This window comes from Amblyomma mixtum, chromosome 5 (genome assembly GCF_055824585.1).
Source record: "Amblyomma mixtum isolate Tamu chromosome 5, ASM5582458v1, whole genome shotgun sequence".
NCBI lineage: Eukaryota > Metazoa > Arthropoda > Arachnida > Ixodida > Ixodidae > Amblyomma > Amblyomma mixtum.
The window spans coordinates 133,132,582-133,149,714 of NC_143016.1; the positions used below are offsets into that span (position 1 = coordinate 133,132,582).

A 17,133-nucleotide genomic window follows, 5' to 3' on the forward strand; every position below is an offset into this window, starting at 1 on the left:
CTCTATTTAAGTAATGTGACGTACAACTTCCGCTGCGTGAGATTCTCGGTAGCTCCTTTTCTTCTTTTTTCCTCTTTGTATTTCTTAGCGATTACCAGTCCCCAATCACTTTAGCAATAATAATCGTCGATTACAATCCCAATGATCGATTACCTATCATCAATGCTTATCTAGCTTACAGAGCACGGGATGCTACGCCACTTCTACACATACACGCCATTTGTTCCAGTACAGTGAAGCACTATAACACCCCTTTTCATTCCGTCCAATTGTTGGCTTGTAATTACCGTATTAATATTTGTCTGGCTCCGCCGTGGTGGCTCAATGATTACGGCGCTCGGCTGCTGACCCGAAACACGTGGGTTGGATCCCGGCCGCGGCGACCGAATTTCGATGAATGCGAAATTCTAGAGGCCCGTGTACTGTGCGATGTCTCTGCACTTTAAAGAACCCCAGGTGGTCGAAATTTCCGAAGCCCTTCACTAAATCGTCCTTCATCGCCTGATTCGCTTTGGGCCGTTAAGCTCCCATACACCACACCAATATTTTTTTTTCATTACTGTCAGAGCAGAACACATTCCAAACACAGGTTACTAAGCCGTACACCCGACCACGAATTCAGTGGGTGTCCCTCAAACACGCCTGAAGCAATTACCCTTCGTGGCCTACGGGAATAAAGAACAAACAAAAAACCTTCATGGCATACGCGTGAATTGCCCACCTGGCGCAGTGGGCCTATTTTCTTTTTCTATTTACAGGAATTGGGTTTTTTTTCCGATGGGCGGAGCCGGGATTTCACCTGAACGAGCTCCTTAAGCTGTCGCTTAATACCTGCGACTGTCCAATAGACCTTTCCCGGAATGCATCACAGCTCGTGTTTCTGCTTCGATGGGCAAAAGATAGCGCGCACCGAGGTGTCTCTAACAAGGAGAAGAAATGAGGCGGGGGAACTATCGTACCAAGGAAAACCGGTTGAGAAGCCAAAGTGGAATGTTTTGCCTGTGGAAGAAGTCCTGACTGGGCTAATTAGTGTAGATTCACTATGGTGGTTTAACAGCGCGAACACACCAAGAAAGACAGAGGACAAACACACCAGCGCTGAATTTAGCGCTGGTGTGTGTCTGTCTCTTTCTTGTTCTATGTGTGTTTGCCCTTGGGCCGAACTTGGGCTAGCCCCCGTGGGCCGGACTTGGGCTAGCCCATGTGGGTCCCCGCTGCAGTGCCGCCTAAGCCCTCCTGGAGGTCCCCTCTGAGAAGCCCCATACTGCCCATATGGGTCCCACAAAGGACCGAGGATAGCCCCCTTTATCGTTTTTATGCATGCAGACCTTAGGGGTTCCCTGCTGGTACTATGTAGCAAGCTCACTTTGGGTCACGCGCGATGCCGAGTTGCAAGTCGCGCACATATCCCACATCGGGCTTCCATGGGCTGCCCGTGTCGGGCCCACGAGGGCCCGCAATTCCGAGCCCCGTTTGTGCTACTGGGAATGTATGCAACCATGCATTTATGCTGACTGCCCTAATATAGTTCTTTGCAATTGCGGCAGGAGATTTGCTTTTTCTAATTAAATTCGTGTCTGCTTTCTAAAGTTGCTAATATCAGTAGCTTGTTTTTCAGCAATGAATGTTTAGGGTATTGCAACTCTAGGCTTTCCTACGCAATGTTCACTCGTGGTTTTACATTTTTTCTCAATTCTAAAAACACGTCATTAAAGATATGCCTGGAGATTATCTAGGGCTGGTTATTTGCGCCTGTAGATCGCGATTTAACGTTACGCCTTTCGTTGCTGCCCCAGCTGTAATAAAAAAAAACTCTCCTACGAGTCAGGTCGCCCTCCCGAATTAAAACATGGACTGATGAAAGGTGCGCTATATCAATGTGATTGCCGTCATCAAATACTTGATCTAAACCTTACATAGCAACTGTATAGAATTTTTTCTAATTGCTTAAGAACAAGCCGTCCACGGTTTCCAAATGGCAGAAACCTTAGCAGTGCTGGCTTGCATAGTTGCATTACTATTTCCTGTTGATGGCTATAGCCTAGAGAGTGGATAAAAAGCTATAAGTGCCTTTTGCCTGCGACACCCGACCAACGAGTATGGATTGCCTGAACACACGTAATTACTCTGCCTTCTTAACAAAATTTGTATCAGGAGAGTCCCAGTGTCTCGATACGTTCTTGCTATGTCGAATAAGCACTGCTAGGTCATTCTAAACGTGCCGATCCCTGTTGTGAAACAGTGTTGCTGCAGCGCTAAAAAAGTAATAATGATATACAGTCCACTACTGCTTGTTTGGCGATAGCCTGCGAATGCTGGGACATTCCTTTTGTGGAACTTACACTTGACAAAAACACCAAAAGCCTACCTGGTTGCCAATTTACCACAAAATAAATAAATTATTCGAAAATCCCCTGTGTCCCTTGGTTTGTGTGACTGTTGGCTTCTCTCATATTTATAACGAGCCCCTCATTTTCCTTCCCTTGTTTGGCTAACTGCGTAGCGAGGGCCTCGGTTCTGGCAGCCTTGACGCCATAGGAAGCATAACAGGGTTCTCACACAGCTTCCACCCTCGCCGTTCGATGACGTTCTACGTCACATCAGCGGTAACTCAGGACGTGCTACGTCCGCCGCTTAAGAACAGCGGTGGCGCTGACGAACATTCTCAAGGCTAGGTTATTTGTAAACATATATACCGACGAAAGTAGAAGATTTGACAGCCGTCGCCGTAGCTCAGCGGTAGAGCAGGGGACGCGGAATTCGGAGGTCATGGGTTCAGATCCCACCGGCGGCTTGTGGTTTTTTTTTATTCTGCTTTTCTAATGAATTAGCTTTAAGCGATAGAATATTCAGGAATATTCTAAATTGATCGACACCACAAAATAAATAATTTCTGTGACTGTTAGCTTCTCTCTCATATGTATGTATGTATGTATGTGTATATATATATATATATATATATATATATATATATATATACATATATATATACTTCCTTTTTACCTGTAACTTTGGCAATGCTGAATCATTGGCTTACAGTTTTTGTTTTCTGTTCAGTGCTGCCTTTCAACTGCTGATCCGAGTATTTGAAAGTTTAGAACCTTTTACTTTGTTCCTGTGTTCTTTGCTAAGCATCATGCTCACACAACACTGTGTGTTATTGTGCGTATTTATTAAGACTGTTCAGCTTATGCCCTTCCTGTTATAACCCCATGTGGGATTTACAGTATGTAGCAATAAAATAAATAAGCAATATTAGAAACCAAAAAACTTTTTTTTTCCTGCTAATGATTGTCTAAACTATTCAAGTACTTAAGCCGAACACTACTGTCCCCAGTCCCTTTATTCACCGGTCTGTGCAGCTGTGCTGCCTCCGCATCGTATCAGTGGTTAGCGCGCTCGGCTACCGAGCCGGGGAACTGGCTTCAAACCCGACCGCATCGACCGCGTTTCAATGGAGCTCAAACGCGTAGAGGCACCCGTATACTGTGCGAATCGAGTGTTCATAAAGATCTCCAGGTTGGTGAAATTATTCCGGAGCCCTCCACAACAGCACTTTTTATGACATTCTGCTTCCCCCCCCCCCCCCCCTCCCTGTCTTCCCTCACGGTGGGGTTGATGTTTCCACCGCGAATTACCATAGTGAATGCACGATTTCGTACCATAAAATTAAGTAATCTTAGTGCTCTACAGCGGCTTTGATATGCTAATGTGCTCACACTGCTACGCAAGATATTTACACGTTCCCATTGTTTAGATTTAGATTTGTTTAGATGATGCTATCCTCGAGTATCGTGATTGGCAGAGCAAGGTATATATATTGCCTATTATGTCTAGGAAACGAATGGGCCCAGATTTCCAGTCTGAACCAATCAAAGTCTGGAATAAACACCCTCTTTGCACACTGACATTATCGCGCGCTCGCCAACCGGCAGCGTCGCTAGTCAGGAGGTCCTATTAGAGAGGTGGAGGAGCTCCGTATTCTGGGCCTTTTCATTCACCAGAGACTCAGACCGGACTCCACTATCGCGAAACTCAAGAGAGTAGGCGAACAGGTAGGGCGCATGATCCGCCGCGTTTCCAACAAGCGGGGTGGTCTGCGGGGCAGGGACGCGCTTCAGCTCGTCTATGCCTTCGTGACTAGCCGGATCATCTACGCCGTGCCATATCTCCGCACTACTAAGCAAGACGAGGCGCGATTAGACGCCATCATCCGCAAGGCAACTAAGCGAGCCCTGGATCTCCCGGTGGCTACCTCTAATGCCAAACTCAAGGCATTGGGGGTGCTAAACTCCTACCAGGAGCTGCGGGAGGCCCACCTCGTGAACCAATACACGCGGCTCAGGCAGACGGCTCCTGGGCGCCGCCTGCTAAACCACTTACACATCCAACACGACTGCACTCCAGAGGAGGCGGAGCGTACCCAGTACTATGGCGCCATATGCTCTGGGTCTCCCCGCTCCCCCGTAACATGGACACCGACATGCATGAAAACAGACGACAAGCGCGGGCTCGGGCTCTTGAGAGACAACACGGCTCCCGACCCGGTGTATATTATGTAGACGTAGCAGGGCCATCGCCCTCGGGATTTTACTCGGCCGCTGTCGTTCACCAGGAAATGCACGTTGATGGACTCTCCTTTCGAGCCCCGAATTCAATGCGGGCCGAGGAAGTAGCGATAGCGCTTGTTGCCGCCCACGCCAATTCGAGACTAATCATCACGGACTCCCGAAAAGCATGTGAAGATTACTTGGCAGGGCAGATCTCCCCCTTAGTTGCTTGTATTCTACGACGGACTGCCACTGATCCAACAGCCAAACGAATCATTTGGGCTCCTGGCCACCAGGGCTTGCGAAGTAATGAGGCCGCTGACGCGGCTGCCCGAGCGCTTACTCACCGGGCTCCTCATCCCAGCTCTTCTGGCTCGGAGACTAACCAGCCGCTGCTGCGATTCAGAGAAATATTAACACATTATAGCGACAACCACCGCCTTTTCCCGGCCCCGGCAAAAGGGCTGAGTAAGACGGAGGAGCGAACTTTAAGGCGCCTGCAGACAGGTACTCTACTCTGTCCTGCAATAATAAAACATTACGATACTAACACGGATGGGCGATGCCCACACCGTGGGGAGACCTGTGATATCTTTCACATGGTGTGGGCATGTACTCAAAATCCCCACCTCCCCCCTTCCCCTACCCCTTCCAGAGAGGCATGGGAGACTGCCCTCCTCAACTGCTCCTCGCTTGAGTCCCAAAGGGCTCTGGTGAAACGGGCGAGAAACGGGGCCTCGTCATGCGGTGTCCCGGACTAGGGACGCCGACCATGTAGCGGGGTCACTCTGTGGCTCCCAAACTCTTTTTCACAAAATAAAAGTTTTCACCACCACCACCACCTAGCACACACTCCCTGTGTCCCCCGCGGGTACCTCTGGGCGGCATGTAGCCTACTGTAGCAGTTTCGCAGAATTGGGCGGCAATCGTAGAAAGCGGCAGGCATGGGTGCGTCTCTAGAGATTGACTTGATTGAGTTTGAGCCCAGAGTCGCAGCTAAAGACGGGGAAAAGCGCGAGCCAGGGAGCGTACAAGCGATCGCGTAACAGGCTACACTTTGAAACTGACGCTAATAAAAGAGAGCCCGACCGGCACCAATAGTGTAACGCGCTGACAGCGGGATTTTATGTCATCACTTGCCTAAGCTGTCTTAAAAACAGCTCTGGCCAAAATGACAGGCGCTGCCTGAAGCGGAGGCTGCAAATGAAAATTTAATTTGGAAGAAAAAACATCTTAAATCAGGACCTGTCAAAAATTCGTTGCAAATAAAAAATCCCAACCAGGCTGCACGTGTACTAAAGAAACAAAATATTTCTTCTGTTTGGTATATCAAGGTTCATCAGCACTATTTCAAGCAAGCCAACAGGTAGGCGACACACGTACTTCTATTTCATCTTGTGAACTATGAAGCAGTAAGTAACTCACTTTCCTTTTCGTTCGGTATTTGTGTTTGAACACGTCCTTTCTTTGAACGTAGCCAAGCGAATTCATTGCTCACTTGAATGAAACAGGGACTCGGTGGAGACACGATGGCCAACTTAAAAGAGAACTAACCGAATCTTTTTGCTCCCAACAGCTCAGAAAGGTAAAGTCAGCCTTCGGTTACCTTTCACGCCAGTGTCGTGATAATCGGCAAGCATCATATCAGGATATTTTTTTCGTTTAGAGAAATCCGAATAGACTGCTACTGCCTGCAGCTGCTGCTTTCGATAAAACAAATTATTGGTGGCCACAACTTTGCTTCCCAATCCACGTTTCGCCTTTCTTCCACGGAGCTGTTTGCATGAACCTCGCTCTGTGGGAGGAGCATAGCCCTTTCGGCATTGGCGTCGTCAATTGATCCCACAAAATAAAACGCAATTCTCACTTGTAAAACCGAAACTGAAACCAATAATATTTTTGTGGGGTGTTCCTCTGAGAGCCCTATCGGCACTGCCATCAGCAGCAGAGCATTTTGTGCACGCTGACAAGAAGGTGACGACAAAGTGTTCACTCGTACCATGGCGGAGCAGCCTTCGGGTAAGTATCGATTTTCACAATGTATAAATTTTGAAGTCTCGAGTATTCGCGGGTGATATTTTTGATAATTATTTCCTACTGTTAGCGTAGGCGGCATGCGAAAAATTATAGGCCTAACCTGCACACTTTTTCTGCAGTGGCCCTTTGTTTACATGTCCACTTTTGACGACATCAGGGCTTAGTGGTTGCAAGTCATGCGTTTGTCGTTTTATCCGCGTTCTCTTTCATATTTTTAGGTGCATCGATACCGGCGGCCTTATTTTATTCGAGCCATGGTAAACGCTCACGACGCTTGGAAGAATGCACAGATAGACTCTTTCAACAACTGGACAATGGTAATTTGTCAGACGTGGAAGACGAGTGCGGTGAGTCTGGCGGCAGCGGTGACGAGGGGGACGATGCGCTTGGAGCCCCCGAGGAGAGCGAGAGTAGTAGTTCAGAAGCTGATTCGGAAGATGATAACACACCAGCAATGGCAAGCGGATGGGCGAGAAAGCCTTTCAAGGTGCCAGAGACTCTGTTCAAAGGGGCAGCTTGCGAAGACCTTCACATCGAAGGGGACATACCCTCACCATTTAGTTATTTTAGCCGTTATGTCCCGAAGAGCGTCTTTACTGAGCTTGCTGAGAAAACAAATCAGTACTCGGTTTTTCAGTATGGCACGTGTGTAAGCACTGACGAAGATGAAATCAGCCGACTGGTGGCTCTCCATCTGACAATGGGTGTCCTGAAATATCCGAGGTTGCGCCTATATTGGAAGCCTGCAATGAGAACTGCTCTCATAGGATCATGCGAGATGTCGCGCAATCGCTTCGAGAAGCTTCGCAACACTCTTCACATTGTTGATGCGAACAAGCCAGACACCAATGACAGACTCTGGAAGGTGAGACCTCTGCTCAAGAATTTTCAAGTAAGGTGCCACGACCTCGATGTAGAGGAGCATCTGTGCATTGATGAACAGATTGTTCCTTTCAAGGGCCGTTTGGACATAAAACAATATGTGAAGGGCAAGCCTCACCCTTGGGGTGTGAAGGTATTCATGCTATGCGGGGAGTCCGGCCTGATTTATGATTTTCTGGTATACCAGGGGTCTACAACAAAGCTGAATGAGAGTGAAAAACAGCGATATGGTGTGACAGGTGCAATCGTTTCGCACCTGGCGGAGCGAATCCCGCCGTTTGTTGGCCACAAGCTTTTTTTTTGATAATTACTTTACTTCGTTGCCCATGCTGCGCGCACTGCGTGAACGAGAAATATTTGCAGCTGGTACTGTACGCATGAACAGGTGTGAAAAGTGCCCGCTCATGAGTGAAAATCAATTAAAGAAAAATGGTCGAGGGTCATCTGACAGTTTGGTCAGCAATGACGGCAAGATTGTTGTGACGCGGTGGCTGGACAATCGAGCCGTAAATATGGCCTCAAATTTTATCGGTGTAGAAGTGGAGGATACAGCACAGCGCTGGAGCAAGGCAGATAAATGTTTCATTGATGTGAAACGCCCAGCTGTAGTCGGAGCGTACAACCGAAGCATGGGAGGTGTAGACAAAACGGACTTCCTTGTTGCCTTGTACAGGACCACAATTCGTTCAAGAAAGTGGACTCTCAGAATGATTTTTCATTTTGTGAATCTTGCTGTTGTGAACTCCTGGTTAGAGTACAGACAGGATGCCGACGTGCGAGGAGTCTCATCGAATGAAAAACTTGACCTCCTGGACTTCACCCTCAGAATCATTGATGCTCTTGCCAAGAAAGACAAAATATGCAAGATAATGAAGCGTGGTAGGCCATCCTTGTCTTCACTAGAGCCCAGGAAGCAAGCACGCATCATGGAGAATAGGCCTATAGAAGATGTGAGGTTCGACCAAGTTGGACATTGGCCAATTCACACCGACGCTAGTGCGCAGCGGTGTAAAATGAATGGCTGCACAGGGAAAGTTCGAGTTTTTTGTGAAAAGTGCAAGGTGCATCTGTGCTTGACGAAGTCGAGGAATTGCTTCAAGGACTTTCACACAAAGAAATAATCAATTTTGTGCTTAGTTCTTGTTGTAAGAGCCGCTTGAAATAAAGTGAACATTTTTTCATTCCTACACCCACTGAGCCCTGATGTCCTTTTTTGAGGACATGATGCCAAATCGATAATAACTTCACACACAAGCTTTAAATTTTCTGAGCATGTCATTTACACCTTCAAAGTGACGAAAATGCCAGGCAAAAAAATCTGCGGTAAAAATAAAAATTCCAGGGCTGAAAGGGATAGTGCATAATTTCGCATTAATGATTTTACTCACAAATAGGAACCCCAACATGGCTTGTCGAGTGTACGGGGGTTGAATGATGAAATGTCAAGACTCCAAGGCTGTGTCGTAGAGAGAAAAGCGAGAACATTGCGGAGCGGCTATTAAGAGCAATCACGATAAGATATGCTGCTACATGTAGTTCGCACCCTAGTTGTGCATTAGTGTACAGCTTCCAAAGTATCTGTCAGGCAGGCGCCCCTCTTTTGAGAAAATAAATTGGCCCAGTAACGGTCTCACGCCTTTGCTAAACATCTAAACATCGCTCAGAGTTAAGGGAATTAGGAGCAGTAAAATAATACACCAAAACAGCAGCTGCTGTGGAGGTGTGCAGAATAATTTTGTTCGCATGAGGACTTTTCACCATTACTGGCCTTAAAAACGCGTAGCCGCCTTTTGTGTTTCGCCTCCATTGCAATGCCTTCGCTACTGCCAGTATCGAACCCTGGTCCTCCGGAACAGTAGCCAAGCACATGCTTGACAATTCTTCGCTTCAAGGTGATTTAGTTGCCTGTTTACGGTCATTACTTTGCTATCAGTGTGCTTGTTTGCGTTTGTGCCGTTCCTTTTCAAGTTAATAGTAGTGAATGAGTTAATCGAGTAAAAATCGTGCTGCTTGTATATTATCATTTCTTAACCGCTATAAAAGTTCTTATGATACCCCGCATGCATATTTAGAGTTAAGCACTTTATTTCTGCACCCGCCGCGGTGGCTCAGTGCTAAGGCGGTCGTCTACCGAGCCGGAGTACCCGCGTTCGAACCCAACCGCGGCGGCCGCGTTTCGATGGAGGCGAAACGCAAGAGGCGCCCGTGTGCTGTGCGATGTCAGTGCACGTTAAAGATCTCCAGGTGGTCGAAATTATTCCGGAGACCTCTACTAAGGCTGCTCTTCCTCTCTATCTTCTTTTTTAGGTCGGCGCCGAGATATGTGAGTCAGATACTGCGCCATTTCCTTTCCTCAAAAACCATTTTACCAATTTACCCATTTTATTTTGCAGGTAGACCGCTTACAAGTAAGAAAAGTTTGCGGGTGCCCGTTAACATGCATAAACACTTTAGAGACAGGGAAAAAAAAGACCGAGGACATACTATTAGCAGAATAGCAGTATATTTGACGCGACTTTCAACAAGTAACAACACTCAGTGTAGTTCTATTTTTGTGTTGTTAAAGATAACATGGTTGGGACAGATTGGGCATTTCCGACGATCTTCGCTTATCCCAGATTCTCGAACAACTTGTGGATTCCGAGTGATACGGCTCCCGAGATGACGCCTTTGACGATAAGGGGCCAGAAGTACTCAGCGTCTTCACCACTCAGGGCAACTTCCCCATTCGTGAGAACACTCAACACCTCAAGCACTTCTTCTTGCTCTTCCTTGGTCAAGCTTGCATCGCCTCGTAGGAGACGGCCGACGCTCTCCAGACTTTTTCCAGCCTTCAGCATCACTGCAGCTTCATCCTCTGCAGGGAAGGTAAATGTTACGTGCATATTTATTCGTGATTTTATTAAAAGAGCATATTCTTCTGTACAAGCCAATTACTAAGTCTGGAAGCAGATACAGTGCAAAGCTATCACCCGTTCTATGATACCTAAGACAGGGGGCTTAGGTAGTGGTATGGTACATCTTATTTAAGGTGTCCAGGTGTAATACAGAAATATTCGCTGCAGCTTTCTCTCCAAAGAATTAATTAACACTTCTCTTAAACGGGGTAGCCACGTGTTCGGTTTATTAAATGAAATACTTGTAACTGTGGAAACGCAGTATTTTCGAAGCGTACGTATATCGAGTAATCACAACAATGATGTGAAAATAGGCCTAATAATATATGTGCTCAGTTGCAGGAGTGTCCAAAGAAGGTACACTCAGCTCAGCGTTCTTATCTTTCCTCATAATGTGCTTATGCGCCATAAAACCCCATATAACTAACTTTCCTCATAATGTGAAGATGAAGAGGCAAGCAAAATAATAAAATGATGATGATGACGATGACTGCGGCATAATCAAATAGCAGGACACGGCAAGTATAAGACGGAGCACACAGCTGATGTGAACAAAATTTGGCCCCACATACATGGATTCGTTAGGTGCAGATAATGCTGGCGTACAGTGGTGAGCAGCTTTGACTAGAGCGCTCGGGCGGTGCACTTCCCTGCAAACAAATCCAGATTTTGTGGCAGCCTCTAGGGTCCAGCTGCAACGCTTGCACGGAAGTAGCGCCAGATAGCCTCGTAAACAAAGCAGGCACGAAAACTTTGCCCTGTAATGAGGGGTGCTCTCTAATTTCGGGTTTTGTTACGAAGTGCGCACTGTTCAAGCCCTCTAGACAAGGCTGCTCACCACTGTACTGTGATCGTTGCATATTTTATACTTCAAATTAAAGTTCACCTGTTCTACGCTATAAATTAACTGATACTCCCCAAGGGGACTCCTGTGATACCGACCATGATTAATAAACCCGGTAAGTTGTTGTTTCTATTTTCGAGGAAAAGAAATGAACACACAAGAAATATGTTTGTATTTGGGCAGGCGCATAAGGCATTCACGAAGATCGCGGTTTAGAATATATTATAAGGATCGTGCAATCTGAACGGTGAGAAAAATATCCGGTTATGTATTTTTAACATCACGAAGATTATCGCTGCCAAGTGAAGAATAAGGAAACACCATGTAGCTGTAAAGTTATCTCCTGTATGAGAAAAACACCTCCTGACCGCTCAAGAATCGATTACTTGATATGCTTTAGTGAACGACATAGTTTCCCCTTTTTTCCAACGGATTTTCCCCACCTGTGTTATAAAGTAAGCCACGTTCATATTATTCCAGAGATAACACGAAATCTATTTTTTCTAGCAACTGACAGCTTCCATGAGTGTTTGAGCTATTTGTATATAGGCTACTTTCTTAAAGCAGCCCATCTAATGTCGTGAGAATTAAGCATTTTCAAGTGGTAGAAAGCATGCCTGAATTGTGGCCGCCTCAGGCTTATGTGGGGAGCCCTTGTGGGGCCCGTGTGGTGAGCTCATCTGGGAAACAAGCGGGATCTAGAGCTGGTGCCCGGATGGGCCCCGTGTGGACTGCCCTCAGATGACCTGCTATTTTAGCCCCTTTCAGATCCATGTGGCCACGAAATTGCAAGGCACCGTCCCACATGAATTCCATATGAGAGACTTTTCAGCACAATTTTGATACGCCCCATTTTCGGCCCTGAGGTTCGTTCTCAGTTTCTCGCTAAGGTTCTCACTGCGTAAAGCCCACATTAGCGTCCTATATGCCCTCAGTACAAAAAGAAAAGGCTTTTCTGAGAATCATGCAGACCCGCTCGCTTTCCAGCCGCACTACAGCCCTTGGAGGTCCGATAATACATTTGTACAGTCGCGAGGGAAAAATATTAGCACAGATCAGTGGCGATTAGAATTCGTATATCTCACCACGCGGCGCTGCGGTACGCAGACCTGCTTAACGGGCCGTTTCCATGTTTGAAGCCTAGGGGGGGACGGCAGGAAGTAAGCTTTATCAAGCGTGCACCTCCCGAGCGTTGAAGTGCCGACCCTACGTGACTGTGCTTTTGGCTCGGTTATCATGAGCAAAGATGGCTTCTTTTTATTACTGTTTTTTTATGTCCGCGATGGTTGGCAAAAGGAACTCGCGGGAACAATAGATGATAGCGCTGCTTTTAGCCAGAAATTTTGCTGTCCGTGGCAGTCCGCTGAACCCCCCTAATACTGTAGAATGGGAACGGCCCGGCACTCTCGTTATCTGCCTCTTCGCCACCCGCATCGCCACGCGTTGTCATTCCGGCGCTCTGGTGCTCCGTCACGTGTGCTAATCTTTTTTACCCGCGACTGTACGGGCTGCCCTATTTGGGCTAACCCAGATGTTTTCAGCATAACTCCCACAATTGCATTGCGTCTGCCGTTAATTAACCCAGAATGGATTCTTGTCGCCTTGATGTAAGAATTGAGGCAAATTTAGAACTAGAGCGTAATACGAGACGCATGTGCAATTCATAGGGAAAAGTCCAATCTGGAATTGCCCACATGTTTCCAAGATGGGCAAATAAGACACTAGAGGGGTTCCCCTATACCCAAACACCCAGGCCACACCTACAAGGGGCCCCCTATTGTGCGCTACTTGCGTGGTTTTAGTGAAATAATATCAGCGGCAGTGTTCCTTCTAAAGAGTTCTCCTATGCTCTTCTTCTGTCATTAAAGCTAGCTGCGCAGTGTGGTCCGGAAATTCTGTTTATTTAAACCAGAATAATTTCGCTGATACCAAAGTTACTTGTTTTTATACGGGATCTATAGGTAATGCTTGGAATTGTATCGCAAATAGGAGCGTATTGCCAATTAATGCGTTAGGCACGTTAAGGTTTTCTTTTCTTTTCCCCAGTTGAAGACGGTTTATTTGCCAGTGGAATTTTTGCGGGTCGTTTCCGACCGAAGCGATTCTCACCTTTCGATAGAACTGGTTTTTGGAGGTCCACTTTCGGGGCTCTGTTGAAAGGAAGGGAAAACAGAATAGTTCCGTTATATATCTTCGAAATACTGTGCATAGAATAGCTGTCAATGGCAATAGTAACGACTGTACTTACACTGTAGCTCCATCTTCATCACGCATGAAAGAAATATGAGAAAAAAGGCATTAATAAATTTTTCAGAATTGTAAAACTCTAGAAATGCATAAAAGCCATATTTCCCATCATAGGTGATGAAAGCTTTAAACACAAAATAAATATTGCCACAAGCTTTTGAACTAGTGAGTACTAGATAAAAACCGGATATTTCAGTACTCAAAGAGACCTTATTCACAGAGTTGCGGATATTTCCAACCTTTTTCTGCGCAACTACGCAGAAAATGGCACATGATTTAAGCGGTTTTGTCTGAACATGGGCACCTAATGCCAAACTAATCTCTCTTTCTTATCTGTGTTCACTCATTACAGGTAAGTTCCACATTTTAAATAGTTATTGCTCCAGGCTGAATTCATAAATAAATGCAGCACCAGTGGTGATTCCAAACAGCGTCTAAACCTTTACTCAGTCAGCTGAAGGATCGCCTTCGTAAGGAACATCGCCATTTAAGTGTGACGCAAAAGCCGAAAATATTTCGTCCAATTGCGATCATTACAGACATTTGATTGCGCACAACTATTTTAAATACAGAAGAACTTGTACTTATTTCCACTATCGTGGTATTTGCACGTTTTCTGGCGTTTTGAATCTTCACGTTTGCTTCTGGTTAATTTAGTGATACTCATAGGAATAAAATCCGGCTTTGCGCTCGTTCAAATATTGCTAACTTATAAAGTAGCAAGCTTCCACTGAAAAGAAAGCCATTCCATAGTAAGCGGTCATTGCGTATAAATGCTAGTCTCATTCTCATAGTAGGTATGACGCATGACTGGTACGGCGAAACGAAAATTTTCCGAATCCCTAAGAACATTTCTGCATACTCACAAGCAACGGCAATGAGAGAGATGAGGGTGAGCCACAGGCAGGTCTTCATGGTGAAGCTAGCTGTATGGACCAACAAATAAGAAATAAATCGTGAGAAGGACACGTGCCGAGTTTAAATTTAAAGAGCTTGCATTTGACATATCTTCACAATGTTAAAGCGTAATGTTTGGTTGGACCTGTTACAAAATCATGACTCAAAGTTCACTGCAATGAAAAAAAGTTTCCTTGGCTCATTAGTTTCAAGAAATACGTTAAGCATTCACTCTTTTCACCGTGCATGCCGAATCCCAAGGCAAGGTTTCCTGCTTTTACCATGCTGTAAGATTAACAGAACACGCTTGCAATGTTTCACATGCACCGGAGAAGGTTGACGTTCAAGGTCGCAAGTTTTTCAACATTGGCAGTTTAAACGAATAACTGAAACACGTGATTCAAAGGAATGTCTGATAACCCAGCAATTTCTAGACAGACTGAAATTTATCGCTAGAGCTTTTCTTTTCTAGAGATACAGTTCAGATTTGAAATGAACATCCACATTCCACTTTCAAAATACAACTAGAAATCAGTACCATTATAAATGCCACCGTATGCTCTCAGCAGAAAAAACAAGAAGTGACTTCTGTTTTCATTACAATCGTCGCAATATTTCTATGTTAATTTCTTTCTCAAGTAATTTCATGTATTCTATCCATTATAAAATGGTAAATGCGGCTCGTGTCTGTTCGGCTGAAAGCTAAAATTGCTTCATCATGGTATATTTTGCGTAGTGATGATTTATCTTTCAGCCTATTTAATTCTTGTTCTTGGCTGTTTTTTTAACATAGGAAAAAAATATCTTTTAATGCGCACCTTTTGCTTCGTTTCGCATACTTGTCGGATCCTAGAAAACTCGGGGCTGTAAGTCATTTCATCTACAAATCAAATTTATTAAGAATGTCCTCCATTTAGAATGTACCCTGTGTAACTGGAAACAGCCTTTCAAACGTATATATGATATAAGGTCAACTGAGATCTACAAGGCGCGTAGCAGTATACATAAAATACATTCTGGTAATACAAATAAATACCTTCTGAAGCACTAAGCATAGATCTGCTTTAAAATATCGAGAGAAGAAACAGAAACGTGTAAAGAGAAATCAACAGGATAATGGTTGCGAATAGCATATAGCTGGCTGGTATGAGGGAAGACTTCAGATTACACAGTAGTGATTCAAACACAAACAGAAATGCAGCTGCCACATGAAAACACTAAGGCAGAAAAAACGGGGCTAATTCGGATGGAACATTTCTCTGTGACGTTTTGTACAAGTTCCTAAAGGGAATAGAGTCCGATATACTCTAACTACTATCAAAAGTAAAACGTGCTACTCACCAGTGATCTTCGGAGCAGCCGCTATGCGGTGTCAGTTCTCTGCTCGTTTTTATACTGAGTATCAAAGGGTGTGTGTATCTTTCTTCCGTGCGATGACGTCAGCTGTCGGCTTTATATCTTGGTCCGAACACATGCCACGAAGTGCATACATTAATATCGGCCATTTACGCACACTGCGAAAGCCAGATATTATGCTTATCCGCAGACACAAAGAGGGAGAGGAGGGCTGAAATTCCATTCGAGAGTTATTAAGTTACGAAAGAAGGAACTAGACGAGAATATGTACAACACAATACAGAAAATACAGAAAATGTCAGTGCCCTAAGCCTGACAAGACGCATCGGTTGATAACTGAAATACATGCCTAGAGCGAACAGGACAATGAACGGAAGATGAATTTTTAAAGCTGCATGTCACGAATAGAGATTTCTCCCCAGTAGCACAAGGTGGCGGGCCCATGCGGGTCCGACATGGGCAATGAGGGCTGGTGGCTGCCCGCAATAAACCCACATGGGCCCGCCGTGGGCGCAGTGCTGGCACAAAACGCTGGGTCTGCCCACTTCATGCCTGAATAGGACCCTCGATGACTAGGCATAGTATTAAACAGACTGGGAAGCCCACCTATAGGTCCTACCGCAGATACAGGCGGGCTAGGATGTGGGCTCTATTACGGTAAAGCGCGGTCAACCCCAAAAGGGGCTGCCCGTACACCACCGTGAAGAAACCGCAGTGTTTTTGTGTGGGCAAAGAGCTTGTATTGCCGCCGTCAGCCTACATGGGTCCCGCGTAGTAAATACAGGGGCTAAACTATGGGCTTCACAGTGGCGAAGCGGTTCAGGCATGCAGTTTGGGCTGTCTTAGCAACACCGGCGAAGGTCCCGCGTGGGCTGGGCATGGGCACATTTGCCATTCGGACGTCTGCACCGCCTGTAATAATCTAAATCGGGTATGAAAGGGGTAAGAATGGGCTGCGTGCAGTTCGTGTGCATAAATGTGGGGCTACATGACGGTGAAGTTCGGGCACACCCAACAGGGGCTCCCCGTGCAGCCCACTGACGGAGCCAAATGGGCTGTATGTGGGCTAACACCAGTATTCCCGCCTGTAGACTACATGGGTCCTGCATAGAAAATATATGGGCTAGGCATGGACACAATTGCGATTCCAACATCTTCCCCGCCTGTATCGTACGTATCTGGTAGAAAATGCCTAAGCGTGAGCTGCGCAGTAGCAAAAGACGCAGTGTGTGCGGGCGAACGGCTAGTATCCGCCAGCAGCCTTCGTAAATGCTGCGCAGATTACTCTGGGCTTCACAGTGCAGAAACATCATGCGCCATTAGCGAGTTGCCGGGCAACACCTATCGACAGTCCCACGTACATTAGTTGTACACGGGAGGAGTTGAAAGTGTCTAATTTAGTCTGCCTGCATATCCTACACCA

The 17,133-nt window shown here is 46.0% G+C and overlaps 1 protein-coding gene across 1 annotated transcript; it reads right to left on the minus strand.

The window, feature by feature from the left end:
* Positions 1 to 10,078: 10,078 nt before the first annotated feature.
* Positions 10,079 to 14,372, minus strand: LOC149343766 (uncharacterized). Its single transcript, XM_089542470.1, has 4 exons — positions 14,324 to 14,372; positions 13,459 to 13,471; positions 13,320 to 13,360; positions 10,079 to 10,326 (listed from the first exon to the last, which is right to left on the minus strand). The coding sequence occupies exons 1-4, from the start codon at positions 14,370 to 14,372 to the stop codon at positions 10,079 to 10,081; spliced, it is 351 nt and encodes a 116-aa protein (XP_089398596.1).
* Positions 14,373 to 17,133: the final 2,761 nt, after the last annotated feature.

Coding starts and splice junctions, on each gene's coding strand:
- LOC149343766 (XM_089542470.1), bottom strand. CDS start 14,372: ATGAAGACCTGCCTGTGGCTCACCCTCATCTCTCTCATTGCCGTTGCT. Junction 10,327..13,319: donor AAAACCAGTTCTATCGAAAG/GTGAGAATCGCT, acceptor CCTTCCCTGCAG/AGGATGAAGCTGCAGTGATG.